The sequence below is a fragment of the Pocillopora damicornis genome, chromosome 1, assembly GCF_964200805.1.
Source record: "Pocillopora damicornis chromosome 1, jaPocDami1.2, whole genome shotgun sequence".
NCBI lineage: Eukaryota > Metazoa > Cnidaria > Anthozoa > Scleractinia > Pocilloporidae > Pocillopora > Pocillopora damicornis.
The window spans coordinates 22,834,125-22,847,313 of NC_142670.1; the positions used below are offsets into that span (position 1 = coordinate 22,834,125).

General features: G+C 37.3%; 3 protein-coding genes across 5 annotated transcripts in view; all 3 read left to right on the top strand.

Moving 5' to 3' along the window:
- LOC149052813 (TNF receptor-associated factor 4-like) overlaps window positions 1-13,189 on the top strand; it is a 216,125-nt gene that overhangs the window by 115,101 nt on the left and 87,835 nt on the right. The gene's annotated exons all lie outside the window — the stretch shown is intronic.
- On the top strand, window positions 685-4,918 carry LOC149052825 (uncharacterized). 2 transcript variants are annotated; one of them, XM_089205844.1, is made up of 3 exons: window positions 685-898; window positions 1,666-1,913; window positions 2,085-3,228. In XM_089205844.1, exons 1-3 carry the CDS (start codon window positions 832-834, stop codon window positions 2,427-2,429), a joined length of 660 nt encoding a protein of 219 aa, XP_089061970.1. In that variant the 5' UTR covers window positions 685-831; the 3' UTR covers window positions 2,430-3,228. The 2 variants fall into 2 exon arrangements, with proteins under 2 accessions (XP_089061970.1, XP_089061975.1); XM_089205849.1 differs by lacking the exon at window positions 685-898 and having other exon boundaries at window positions 915-1,913; window positions 2,085-2,199; window positions 3,112-4,918.
- Window positions 10,693-11,145, top strand: LOC149052826 (uncharacterized). Its single transcript, XM_089207750.1, has one exon. It carries the CDS (start codon window positions 10,693-10,695, stop codon window positions 11,143-11,145), a length of 453 nt encoding a protein of 150 aa, XP_089063876.1.

Here is a 13,189-nt window from a genome sequence, read left to right on the forward strand (position 1 = left end):
ATAAGCCTTTGTTTTGCAACAGGCAGCTGGAATCTCTCACGCAGAAATGTGCTCATAAACGTAATGTACCCAACATCGCTGCTATCAATAGGGTATAACGAGAAGTGGTGATGAAAAGACCACAAAGGATCATTTTAAAACTCTCTTTCCAAACATTTTTTGATTTTTAAAATAATTATAATATTTGGGTACATGGAAAAAAAACAAAGACAAAAATCAACCACCAAAGGAGAAAAAATTAAGCAGGTCAAAAATGAATGGATGATCAACATTCAAATATATCAAAAATAGGGACTGATCATACTTCTGTGAAGCGTATTGCGAAAATAACTACCTCTGTCTCTTGTGGAGATCCCGCATAGTGATCTCTTCTCTTTCAGTTGCTTGTATTGTCTTTTGCCATGAAGATTGGTTGCGATATTAACTTGGTTAAGGATAGAATATTAATGAACTTCGATAACTTCCAAGGCTATTTCCTAAAACTTTACACAACTTATTCTTTTATTTCGTTTCTTGCCGCTTAAAATTAACTACACTAGTATGGTGTTGAATCAAAATAAATCAAAATGCCTGCTTAAACAATTTTAAATAACGGTGACTCTCGAAAACCAAAGAGAGGAAATTTTCGACATATATTATTCATGACTTTGCAGCATAAATTCTACGTACTGCATCAGTTGAAATGATCGATGACTGGACACTGCACGCACAAGGTTTCTTATTCAGTGAAGTCGCGAAAAACTGTTTCTAATCAAGACATTCAAAGCAGAGTTCGTTTGAATAACCCCTTATTATTTACACGAGCGTACTATTTCATAAGACATTCTAAAAATGGTTCTAATCCCATTGCTCCAAGTCATTTGCACTGCGGTTGTTTTGGTCTATGCTGAACCAGAAGGTAAGGCGCTCATCGTCTTTTCCTATCGTCTTGAGCGTTTCGTGTTTCAGTTTTTTTTCAAATTTTCTGGTGGATTCATATCAACGGAATTTTAAAACTTTTCTAGGGTTTTCTCTGATCTCCCGAAGAGGAGTCATACTTATTTTTTCGACTACTTTATTGATTGGTGCGCAAATATCTCGAATCACTCTCATGTTTTTAAGAATCCTAACGATGAAACATACCCAGGACTATCGTCTTTGCGAAATATAAAACCTCTACGTAAAATACTTTTGACTAATTTGTACGTTGTGATATGATGTGATTGTGCAGAAAATAGAACTGATTTCAGTGAAAATTTATCAAACTGTTACTTGTGGTACCACAAGAATGACGTAAATAGACTTTCTTTAAACGGAACGCACGGTGATGCAATAGGGTTATGCAAGGTCAAAAACTATTATGCTTCTAGATTTGCCTCGGTAAATTCTTATTAATGTCAGTCGATTGAAAATTAAAGTAGCGTCAGCCACGATCAATAAGCCCATCCTGTCAAAGCTTTTCCCGATACCTTGGCATGAAGCGACAAGAAGGATTTCTAATTCTTCTCAGACGAATTGCCGGTTCATCGCAGGGTTTAACCCCAAGCATTCCGTCGCGTTTCCTAATACTTAATTAGTAACTATTTGTAATGCTGGTTAGTGAGAACAATATCATTGTCGTCGCATTGACACCGGCTACTTCAAGCCAATATTATTTTACCTTATGGCTTTTCATGGTTTTTGCAGAAACATGTCGCATCATTCAATTCGTGCGCAAAGTAAACGAAAAGGCTCTTGAAGGTCACACGATTGCAACGATTAATTCAAATAATGTCGACTTTTGTGAGATCCAGTGTTTCCTTAACCACGATTGCGTCTCTTATAACTTTGGGCCGACTGAAGACAACGCTGACACATATGTATGTGAACTGAATAACTCAACGGATAACAAAAGATTGAAACCTAAAGCGATATACGTGTACAGCGAAACAGAGGTAGGCTGTTACTTCCATTCTGTTTGGCTGTAAGGTTTCTGTTAATTCGTTTTCATTCCTTCATTCACGTATTCTTTAATTCGAAATAAATTAGGTCATTCTCTTCCTATTTCATTATGACACTGGTTTATCTCTAGTTTATCATCTTGTTTTCTTATTTTACCGATCTAGGATTCCTGCCGATCAAATCCTTGTTTAAACAATGGCAAATGTCAGTATGGTTTTACAGTCAAAAGTTTCCGCTGTCTGTGTACCGTTGGCTTTACTGGAGAATTATGCGATAGGGGTAAATATTTCGATCAAGTAGGAGGGAAGGGTAACCGAATTAAATGTGGTTTTTGTCGACGTCAGCTCATCATTGCCGGCGTGACGTCACATAGCAACATAGGATGCGTCTCGCTAGGAGTTTTTAGAGGACCCCATGGGTCAAAAAAAGTAGAAATAAAAAAGCTTATAAAAGATAAGTTTGCGTTATTATTTTTTCTAAGTTGCCGTATGAGTGCATTTTCAGATTAGCTAATACCTTGATGGCTCAGAATCTAAACAGGTTCTCGTCTCTTTTAAGATTCCTCCCTTAAACATTTTGTGTTCTCAGATATCGATGAACGCAGCCATGTCCACTTTAGCTAACGGCTTTACGACGCGGAATCTAAAAAGCCTTTTTTTTGCTATTAAGACGAACCTCTAAATAAATATCAGTGATAGCAGCTATATATTTGAGAGATGTTAATGCAAACTGTACCAACACTAATGGTTCTCATAAATGCATTTGTAAGGAAGGATACACTGGGGGTTGGACAGTCATGCCAAGGTACAGCAGATTAGTCTAAACAAATTTTGGTATTAGGTACGATCTTATTGACTTTGAATCTAAGCAGGTTTTCGTATATATTAGGGTTTTTCTGGTAAATAATTTGTGTTAACGGATTTCGATGAATGTAACGATAGAAGCCATACTTGTGATGCTAATGCAAATTGTCCAACGCTAATGGTTCGTATCATTACACATGTAAGGAAGGATACACTAGAGATAGACAGTCATGTCAAGGTGAAAAAGAGTAGCTTACACTATTGAAACAAGCAGCTTTGCACATAAACAATTGCCCATGGAAATTAGCCCACATTTTAGAGGCCTGTTTCCACGCACCACTGTCGTATTTCTATTACATTACCTCTTATACATCACTTATGATTCTAGATATCGACGAATGCAGCAATGGAAGCCATGATTGTGACGTTAATGCGAATTGCACCAACACTAATGGCTCCTATAGCTGCACCTGTAATGAAGGATACTCAGGAAAAGGAGAGTCATGCCAAGGTAAAATGAGATTAGACTTAGAAAAAAGAAGAATAACTGTTCATCATTAATAATTGCCTTGTTATCCAACAAATTGGCTAGGATTTTTATCTCTGTTCAGTTCCTCTTTGCAAATCTATCTAATCTAATCTTTTAGCGCATTAGATCTTATCCATATGTATTTTGCGCTATTTAAGTGATAAATTATTATTTATTATTATTATCCAATGTGTTCACAGATATTGATGAATGCAACTATGATAGTCATGTTTGCGATGCTAATGCTAATTGTACTAACACTAATGGTTCTAATAATTGCATCCGTAAGGAAGGATACATTATATATTGACAGTCTTGCCAATGTCGATTAGAACAGCGATACTTTATGCCGTGAAAAATAGCTTTCTATCACAAGTATTGTAGGCTCATGATGAAGAGGCAACGTAATGATTTTCACACCTCGTATTCCTATAAAGTTACGAGTTTCATTATATGCATACATTCACATTTTTCGAAGATTTAAAATATAATACACGCGGATATTTTACGAGTTGCTTGGTATTTTTCCGAGCGCGAAAGGAACGAGGATAATTAAGAGCAATGAGCAAGATTTCTTCTCGTTTTATTGGATTAACCATCGAATAAGAGATTTATAATTTAAGCAATACCTGGAATATTTTTTCTCAAATATGTGGCTACACTCGGATCACCCCCCCCCCCCACCCCACCCCACCCTTCTCTCTTTCACTTTTTCAAATAGTATAGATACAAAGACAATCTGTCTCTACTGCCACATTTTTTTTCCTAACTTTTCAACCTTCAACAACAGTGCAATTAGTACAGCAGAATAATTTTACTTTCAATTTCAAATTTTTTTAATCTTCGTGTGCTTGCAGAGTTCCTTTAGGTATTACCTTTTATTTTGATTTTGATGTCCCATTGCCGAGGTAACTTAAGAAGCGCCCCTTTCGACTAATCGCCAAAGTGCCCATCCTACAAATAAGTGCCCCCTCCCCCTCCAAGTTTTAGCCGAAATTTGCAATAAGTGCCCAAGCGCTCATTGAAAATGTCTAATATTTCAATGATTGAACTACAGACAATATCGCCTGAGGAACTAAACATGTATCTTGCGGAGTATATTCACTCTTTTCAAGACAGTGAAGATTAGGAACCCTCAGGCTTAACATGCCTTGTTATCGAAAAAGGAAATTTATATGGTTTTTATCTTTCATGATCGATTTGTAAATCATTGTCTGTTTGACAATTAATTGTTATAAAAGAGAAATTTACTCTTCTTATGTACATGTAAACTATATAATAAACCTAATACATCACGTAAAGTCTGTCCGTAAGATATGTAAAGACTCGTTGCTTTATATCAAAAATCTTTCTCGTTTGCTGCGTTCACTCCCACTGTTGTGGTTCTCTTTTAAAAGAACAGGAGGCGTAGATTGTAAGACACATACACGTTTTATTCCGGAGCAAGAAGAACACTACACTAAATCACACGTAAATAATAATTAATGCCTATATTTTATATGCGGTGACCTAGGTACTAATATGATGACCGCTGGCCGGAAACGGAGGCCAGCCAATATTATGACACTCTCGATTTCGGATACTACGAGCTCGTGCGTAGATACCATACAGACAGACTTTGCATGAAGTATTCTATATTTATATCATTTGTACTACCAGATATCGATGAGTGGCAGCCATGCTTGTAACGTGACTGCAAATTGTACCTGAATTTCGTAATATCTAATTTATGTAGCACAAAAAAGGGAAACACTTGTTTTATAATTTGTAGTGATTAAAGGAATTTAATGACTATGAGTCATAAAAATGGTAAAGTGCAAAATAAATTTATGGTTTCTCAGATATTGACGAATGTAAAGGAAATCACCATTGTCACGTGAATGCTACTTGCACGAACACCAAAGGATCGTATGTTTGTACTTGTCACCCCGGATATACTGGAAATGGACGGGACTGCACAGGTACTTGATGCGTTTTTTTTTAAACCATTCCTATTAGAAAGAATAGCACTATCATCTTTGTAAGACTTGTTTTACCAGCATACCTTGTATAAAAAAGAGATGAATGTAGGGCTGAAGACAAGCGTGATGATAACACATTTCAGCTCGGGAGTAACGTGAAAAACTCTGGTGAGTGGTAATGTGAAGTACTTCTATCTAGAACCACTAGACAGGTTTCCAAGCTTATGCTCGGCAACTTTTTCTTAATTACAATTCTTTTTTTTATGTTTATGATTTTACAGATATTGACGAGTGTAAAGAAAATCACTCTTGTCACGTGAATGCTACATGCACGAACACCCTTGGATCACATGTATGTCAATGTCACGCTGGATATACTGGAAATGGACAAAACTGCGCAGGTGAAATTAATCTCTTCGCTACCATATGTTGAAATAGTCCTGCATGACACGTTCAACTACAGTGCCGCACCATTCAGCCGCGTTGCAAGACAGATAATATATCATTGAGAAACTCGGCCATTTTGTCCTCATTCAATACATAGAGAACAATACATGGGATCGTGTTGATTTGGAATTTCTCTTCGAGAGTTCAACTCGGTATCTCATAACTGCAAGCAATTATTTTGTTTTTCATATAAACAAAATAAGCCTTTACTGAGAATAAAAGTAGACTTTTTTAAGGAATGAAATTTTAGGTTTCACAATCCGCGAGAAAAAAAGTCTACCAAAGAAGGCTACTAAGGCTGATCTTTGACCAGTGATATCCGGCTACAGTTTGGGATGGTGTTTAGAGAGATTCCGTTGCAGTGAAAGTTTTGGTTCAGTCTAACAATTGATTTGTCACACTGATAACTAAACATATGCTTTTTCACCTCATAGGAGTTAAAAAAAAAACGAATGTTTATCTCACTCGTATATAATTGTTTTCCTTTTTCATTTTCTTAGATATTGATGAATGCCAAAAAAATACTCATGATTGTCAACTGAACGCTTCTTGCCAAAACACAAATGGATCCTTTGTGTGCACCTGTTTATTTGGATTTAACGGAGATGGACGGAACTGCACAGGTAAAGGCCTTTAGATTGTAATTGCCTCGTTATGACTTTAAGAAGTGTTAGTTTGCTTGTGTTTGCTTTTTTGTTTGTTTGTTTGTTTGTTTGTTTAATTTGTACATTCCTTCTTGGTTTGTTTGCTTGTTTTTTTTTGATAAAGTAGTTATCCTTAATATTTTTTATCGATGGTAGAAAATGAAAATCCTTAATCTTACTTGAAAGCAAGACAACAAAATGCCGAACATTCTCGCTGACCAGCTTTCTTTTATATGAAACGACCAACAACTCTCTAACGACAATTATCGCATTCAATGTTCAAAATAAGAAGGTTTATACATGTATCATACTCCAAGAGTTGCGATTGAAAACCAGTAATTTCTCAGATATTGACGAATGTGCAAGAAATCTTTCTTGTCATGTGAATTCTAAATGTACCAACACTATTGAATCACATTTATGTACATACCTCACTGGATACACTTGAGATGGACAAACTTGCTCAGGTGGTTTTAATAAGTTTCCTCCAATCCCAGCTATTCAAAGAGAAGAGTAATCTAAAACGTCGTTTTAACTCGAATTATGGTGCCGGAAATAATGAAACATTTATCCTAAAATGTAGTTCTACTCCATAATTCAACCTCATTAGAAATGGTGGATTATTTAATCTAGTCCTACATCTTTTGAGACCAGGTTTGCGGTATTTTGTACATAAACAATAATAAATGGGCGTACGCGCGGATATAGAATTTCTCTTCGAGCGTTTAACTCGATAACTCACGAGTGAGTTGTCGAGTTGACTACAAGAAAGGCGAGTGACGTGTCAACAGCTGATTGGCGATATCAAACATAGTGAAAAAATGCGATGTTTTTCCACTTGTGTTGTTACGGCTTTTCTCAACATTTTTTTTTATAACATCCAATTGTGGGTTATGACGTGGTGCACTTGATCCCCATCAAACATCAACGTGTGTTGTTACGGCTTTTCTCAACATTTTTTTTTATAACATCCAATTGTGGGTTATGACGTGGTGCACTTGATCCCCATCAGACATCAACGAGTGTTCATAAATAAACATCCGCGATGAACACGCCTCCTGCAGTAATATCGAGGGCTCCTATATAGCTACAGTTGCACCTGTAATCCTAAATACATTGTGGGTGGTTTTAACTCATACCTTAAACATTTTTAAAGATGGTACTTGCTGGACCCGCTTTAAATAATGTTGAGTGAATGGCTATTCTTGTTTGGCCATGTATCAAGTCACGTTAGTTTTTAGTGCCTTTAGTTTGCCTGGAAACGTCCTTCAACAAAACATTGGGGAAAAAGGAAGAAAGAATTAATTTTTTGTATCATATTTGCGGTCTTGATGTGCATGGTTTTTGTCCTCCAGGAGAGAAAAGAATGATTCCCATTATTTGTTCTTGATGATTCATAATTTTTCTTGTAAATTGAATTGTTATGAGGTTGTCTTAAATAGGCTCTTACCGATAGCGCTCGTAAAAAAAAAAGCATTAAATGCTTAAAGAAGTGCTTGTTTTTTGCCAAAAAAGTGCAAAAATAATGCTACTTTTTTAAAAAGTACTCGTGGGTTGCATAAAAATGCTCACTTTTTTCCGATTTTTTTTAACATAGAATATTCTTATAGTCTTATTTTTCCACTGATTGATGGCAGAGTACGCTCTCGAGCTATCTCTGCCTTGGCTGGCTGACATTGTTCCTCGATGACAACATGGATGACGCCATCTTGGAACGAGTGCGATGGACTGGGTTTCTAGAAGGCAACCGCTGACCTATCAAACCTATTCCCCAGGCCTCCTCGGCTCCTTTCACTAAAATGAGGGCAAAATGTGGCTTTGGACGACATTAATAAAGTCAGATTGTACTTTTTAACACAAAATTATACAAATAATCAGTCGAAAATCCAAAATAATACCAGCAGTGCTTTTTGGGATAAAATGTAAAAAAAAAATGCTCGCGAAGTCAAATAATGCCAGAAAAAGTGCTAGCACTATCGGTAAGAGCCTAGTTTCGAAAGGATTGAAAGCAATCGAACAGAATAATCTGATTGGCTATAATCAATGTTGAATGTGGTTAAGATTTTCCCATTTTGACTTATTAAGGTGATTCCTCAGAAAAAAAAAAAATATTTGACCGTCTTTCCTGAAACTTTCCTTACCAATGTCTGTTTCGAAAAATACAGTTAAAAAAGATAGCTCACTGTGCTTGTTTAAGAAAATGACGGGCCAAACTTACCCCACTTATGCCTCTACTAGCAATTTTTCGCAAGCCTCATTCCACGGTACATTTTTCGGTAGCTGGAAGCAAGGGTTTTCAAAGTAAAACTTTGCATGGTTCATTTATTGAAAAACAATACCATGTTGTTGGAATTATTCGCCTTATTACGAGATTTTTATGCACAGTACTGGATGCGCAGTGCAATACTGAGGAATCACCTTAAGACTGATAGCAAGATCAATTTGTTTTGTTCATTTCCATAATTAATGGAAGAATATTTGCCCAAAATTAGGAAGTAGCCAAAGAGAACAAGGAAAACGTAGGCAAATTTGAGTTTAGCCGACAAAGCTCCGAGCAAAGTACGAAGTCGAAATTGAAGACGTTCGCAGGCAGAAATCCAACAACACTTGATGCAAGTCTAAGAGTGACTTAAACGGAAGGGAAAATGTTATGTCAGTCATTGGAAAAGGCTCGAGCAAAACTGTACTGACCAGCAAAAATTTACAAGGCACGATGAGCGATTCAACTTCTCAATCATATCTTTGGGCTGTTGAATCGGGCAAGGTTTCGTTAATTTAAAGAACGATAAGTTACAGTGACACTCATTTTCAACTTAATCAAACTCCTCCTCTTGGGGTTCTTTCCTAAGGTCCTATTAGGGATTATCAGGATACTGAATATTTGGTTAAAAAAATATAGGGATAAAGGATATTTGGGCGGAAAATTAAAAGTATATGGGATATTTGAAAAAAGGATCATAGGATATCGAAGATCGAAGTTCTCACCTTTTAGAAGAATAAAATAAGCTTACAAGTCAATATAGAAGGTGCAAATAGTCAAAGAAATACTTTCAAATGTAATTTTTTACACCTTGCCGTCAAATATTGCCATTAGCAGCTCTTCTCCGAGAACAACTCTCTCCATCCCCCACGGCTTTTTCCATTTCGCGCCACTTTCGCGCGTTTCGACCTCACGCCTCTACTCTTGAAGGCGACCTTATCGTATTTAATGAAGAAGAATACCACTGTGATATGGCTCAGTGCTTAGGCGATGGAGATCCACTGACTGCCAAGGAGACTGGGGAAGAAATGTCAAATGAGTCACTAGAATTTGAAGATGAAGATATTCAGAGAGATACAAGGAGTTCAACCACAAGATCAGGAAGAAAGTAAAGGCGTCCAAGAGAATCATCGTTCTTGTTTTACGACTAACTTGAACCACAAGAAACCCTCGGCAGCAGCATCCATTACTCCCCCCTGGATGGAATACAAGTCCACGAAGTAAGCACTAGATCACGGTACATCTACCCGGCTTGTGTGCAGGTGAAACGGTTGTAGTGATTCATAATACAAACAGTGTCTTCTTGCAAAAAAAAAAACCAGGCTTAACAAGACGGCGTAGTTTACAGGATTCGCTGTGACTGCAGTAAAGTCTACATCGGCAAGAAAGGAAGACCCATGCAGGATTGAATTATGGAGCATGATCCAGAAGTTCAAAGCTGAAATAGTTCCATTTACACGGTGCTGGCACTTGCCACAAGTTTGATCCTCAATTTTGATCGGAAATTAGATATCAGCCAAGTTATAAATAAACAACATTTATCTTCTGTAATGTTATTGGAGAGATCTGTTTATAGGGTACTTTTCCCCATGTTTACTTTCTCTCTTTAAACAATGGGGGGGGGGGGGTGGGGACTGGGAAATTTCTTGAAAGTTATGCCGCGGGTCAGGTTTGCATAACTTTCTCAAATTCTCCCAACCTCCTCTGTGTTCAAATGAGAGTATGTTAACAGGAAAAAAAAGGTTCTCCATTGCCTAAGCGGTAATCGGCTCCAACACAGTTTTCCAGGCATATCTTTCTTTTTCGAAGAAAAACTATTTACTACACTACAATTCCAGTACGACACAACAAACTTTTTCACAGTCAAATAACTCTTGCCTTGGACAATTCGCGGGAGTATTTATTAACAAGTCTAATGGATTGTCAGTCCTATTCAGCCAACCACTAGTCCGTCTGCTCCTCCAGAAGTCTGAATCCCCTTTTGTCCCTCCTGCTTTCCTATCCACCTGCCTGACTGAGCAGCTTGCTGTCAAGCCGTGTATTCTTTTTACCCAACTCTCATTCTTTTGTTCAAAATCAATTCATCACATATGTGCTGGTTCTTTTCCCAACAGTAAGATGGATACAGATGACGCCATCTACAGTTTGCTTTGGAGCAAGAGATGATTCGTACGGTTTCTTTAGAACCTCCAAAGCGGGTAACATCATTACATTCAAATTAACGTACAAATCTGGTTACGTGACCTGTCATTCATCGAACTCAAGCTATCAATCCAAATGGGGATGCCTTTGGAAACGTCTCATTCCCAACCAAATGGCCACCTTGATAACTGACAAAAACCGTAATCTTCTTCTCCCAAAGAGTGATTTCCTATCAGATTATTGGGACTGCAAGTTTTACAGCCTGCCTTGGGCCACAACCGAATCGCCACAACTGCTCTTCGATAATTTCTCTACCCCGCTGACGGTGGAGACGAACCAAGAATTCCAAATCTGGTACAGCGAGGACTTGTTCAAATGGAGTTATAGCGATAATGGGTACGAAAAAACGTGTGTTGCAGTGTATGGTTTGTATGTTTGAGTGGTCCCCATAATTAGAAAGTAAATTGAAGAAGAGAGTGCAAAAATTGCTGTTCATGCCTTTATTAATTCAATATTTGATAACTGCATCTCACTGCTATATGGTCTACCTCAGCATTTACTTTCAAGATTACAATCCGTTTAAAATACAGCAACCCAAATTGTTGCACGCACTAGGAAAGCTTATAACTCTTTTAATTTTTTAAGATCATAAATATGTTTAATTATTTTAGAATTTTTGAATTAGTTTATACCTTTACATACATATATATATACATACATATATATATATATATATATATATATATACACACACACACACACACACACACGCACACACACACACACACACACACACACATATATATATATATATATATATATATATATATATATAACTAACTGCAGACAGTACTGTTTCGGCCTTCTGGGCCTCATCAGTGCAGTGCTGATGCTAGGATGGAGGTAAGTCAATATAGCTACCCCAAGTGATCTCACACATGTGGGATCACCTAAGCCATGCCAGAGTGCTCAAACTAGATAAACTAGTGAGCGCGCATAATGCTAACAGCAATGACTCATCCTAGTAGAGTGCTCAATTTGGACATGAAAGCAAAGCTTTGTATGCCAAAGAGCTATATATATATATATATATATATGTATAGGAAGTCTGTGTTTTGTTTTTTCCGTAGTACAGTGCTCGATACGTAGAAGTAGAGTGCGATATATATTGAGATAGGGAAAAAAACAAAGAGATTATACTTTCATCCCTACAAGCCTATTTCGTGATTACTCACTCATAAAGGGACTTTATCGTCAAGAATATTCGTACCATCGTTTATATACTTTATAAATTTACATAAAAAATAATACTTCAATTGTTACGCGGTAACGTTTTGTTTCTGTGGCGGCATGCGCACACGAGCTCATAATGTTTTTTGTGCATAAGAATCGAATGTTTTGCATGTAAAACTGTGGTGTTGTTTGTTTTTGATAGCTTTACACCACGCGATCACGGATGCCACGTTTTTCCATTGGTTGAATTTGGATGCTCTCGTGATTTTGTCAGCTGTGCGTCTTTGTTAGCTGTGGTGTCCACGTCTTTCTTAGTTGTGGCGTCCACCCTGTCATCGATGCTCAGTTTCGCTGCGATGTTCAGTTTTTGTTTTCTGAATGGATGGCTCGTGTGAAATTATTTTGTGCTTTTTTGGAGGACTTTGTGGTATTTTGTTCTAGTATATCGTTGTATGATGACGGTTCTATTTTGTTAAGTTTCGTTGTTTTGACAGCGGCGATGAGTAACTTTGTTTCGTTTTTTGCGTTTGGTGTCGTCTTTGAGTTTGTTAAGAAAAGGGTTGTTTACTTGTTTAAATTTCGTCGATTATATCATCTTTAGCATGTCGTCTTCAAATTCTTTTGACTCGTCGATCGGAGAAGGGTTCTTGGTAGACTTTGGAGTGGGTGATCGTATCAAGGTTGAGGAACCCTGAAAGTAAGCTTTCCAAAGCATTCTGCGTAGAAGCTGCTCGGTTTTTTCGACGAGGCGTTGTAAGAAATCGTTGTGCTTTGGTAGAGGAATATTTTATTCCTCTATCACTTAAAGGCCCACTTAACAGAAACTGCCTCCAATCATCACCAATCTACCAAGCCACCGTCACGCGACAGGACCACTGAAACATACATCGGACTTACAGAAAACAACTTCATTCAAGATTAGATACAGACACCACTCCGCATCATTCCGACACAGTAAACATAGAAACTCTACCGAGCTGGACCCTTAAATAAAATAATATTGACCACTTTATTTCATGGTGCATCCTTTCATCGAGGTCACCCTACATCAGCGCAAACAAAAGATGCAACCTCTGCCTCAAAGAAAAGTTACTTATCATCCGCCGACCTGAATTATCATCACTCAATAAACGTAATGAACTCGTTTCCCTATACCGCTACAGAAAGTTTTACTGCGTAACAATTGAACAAAGCATTGAAATTTACCACCCCGCCTATTTTGCAAATTACATATATTCTTGACTATAAAA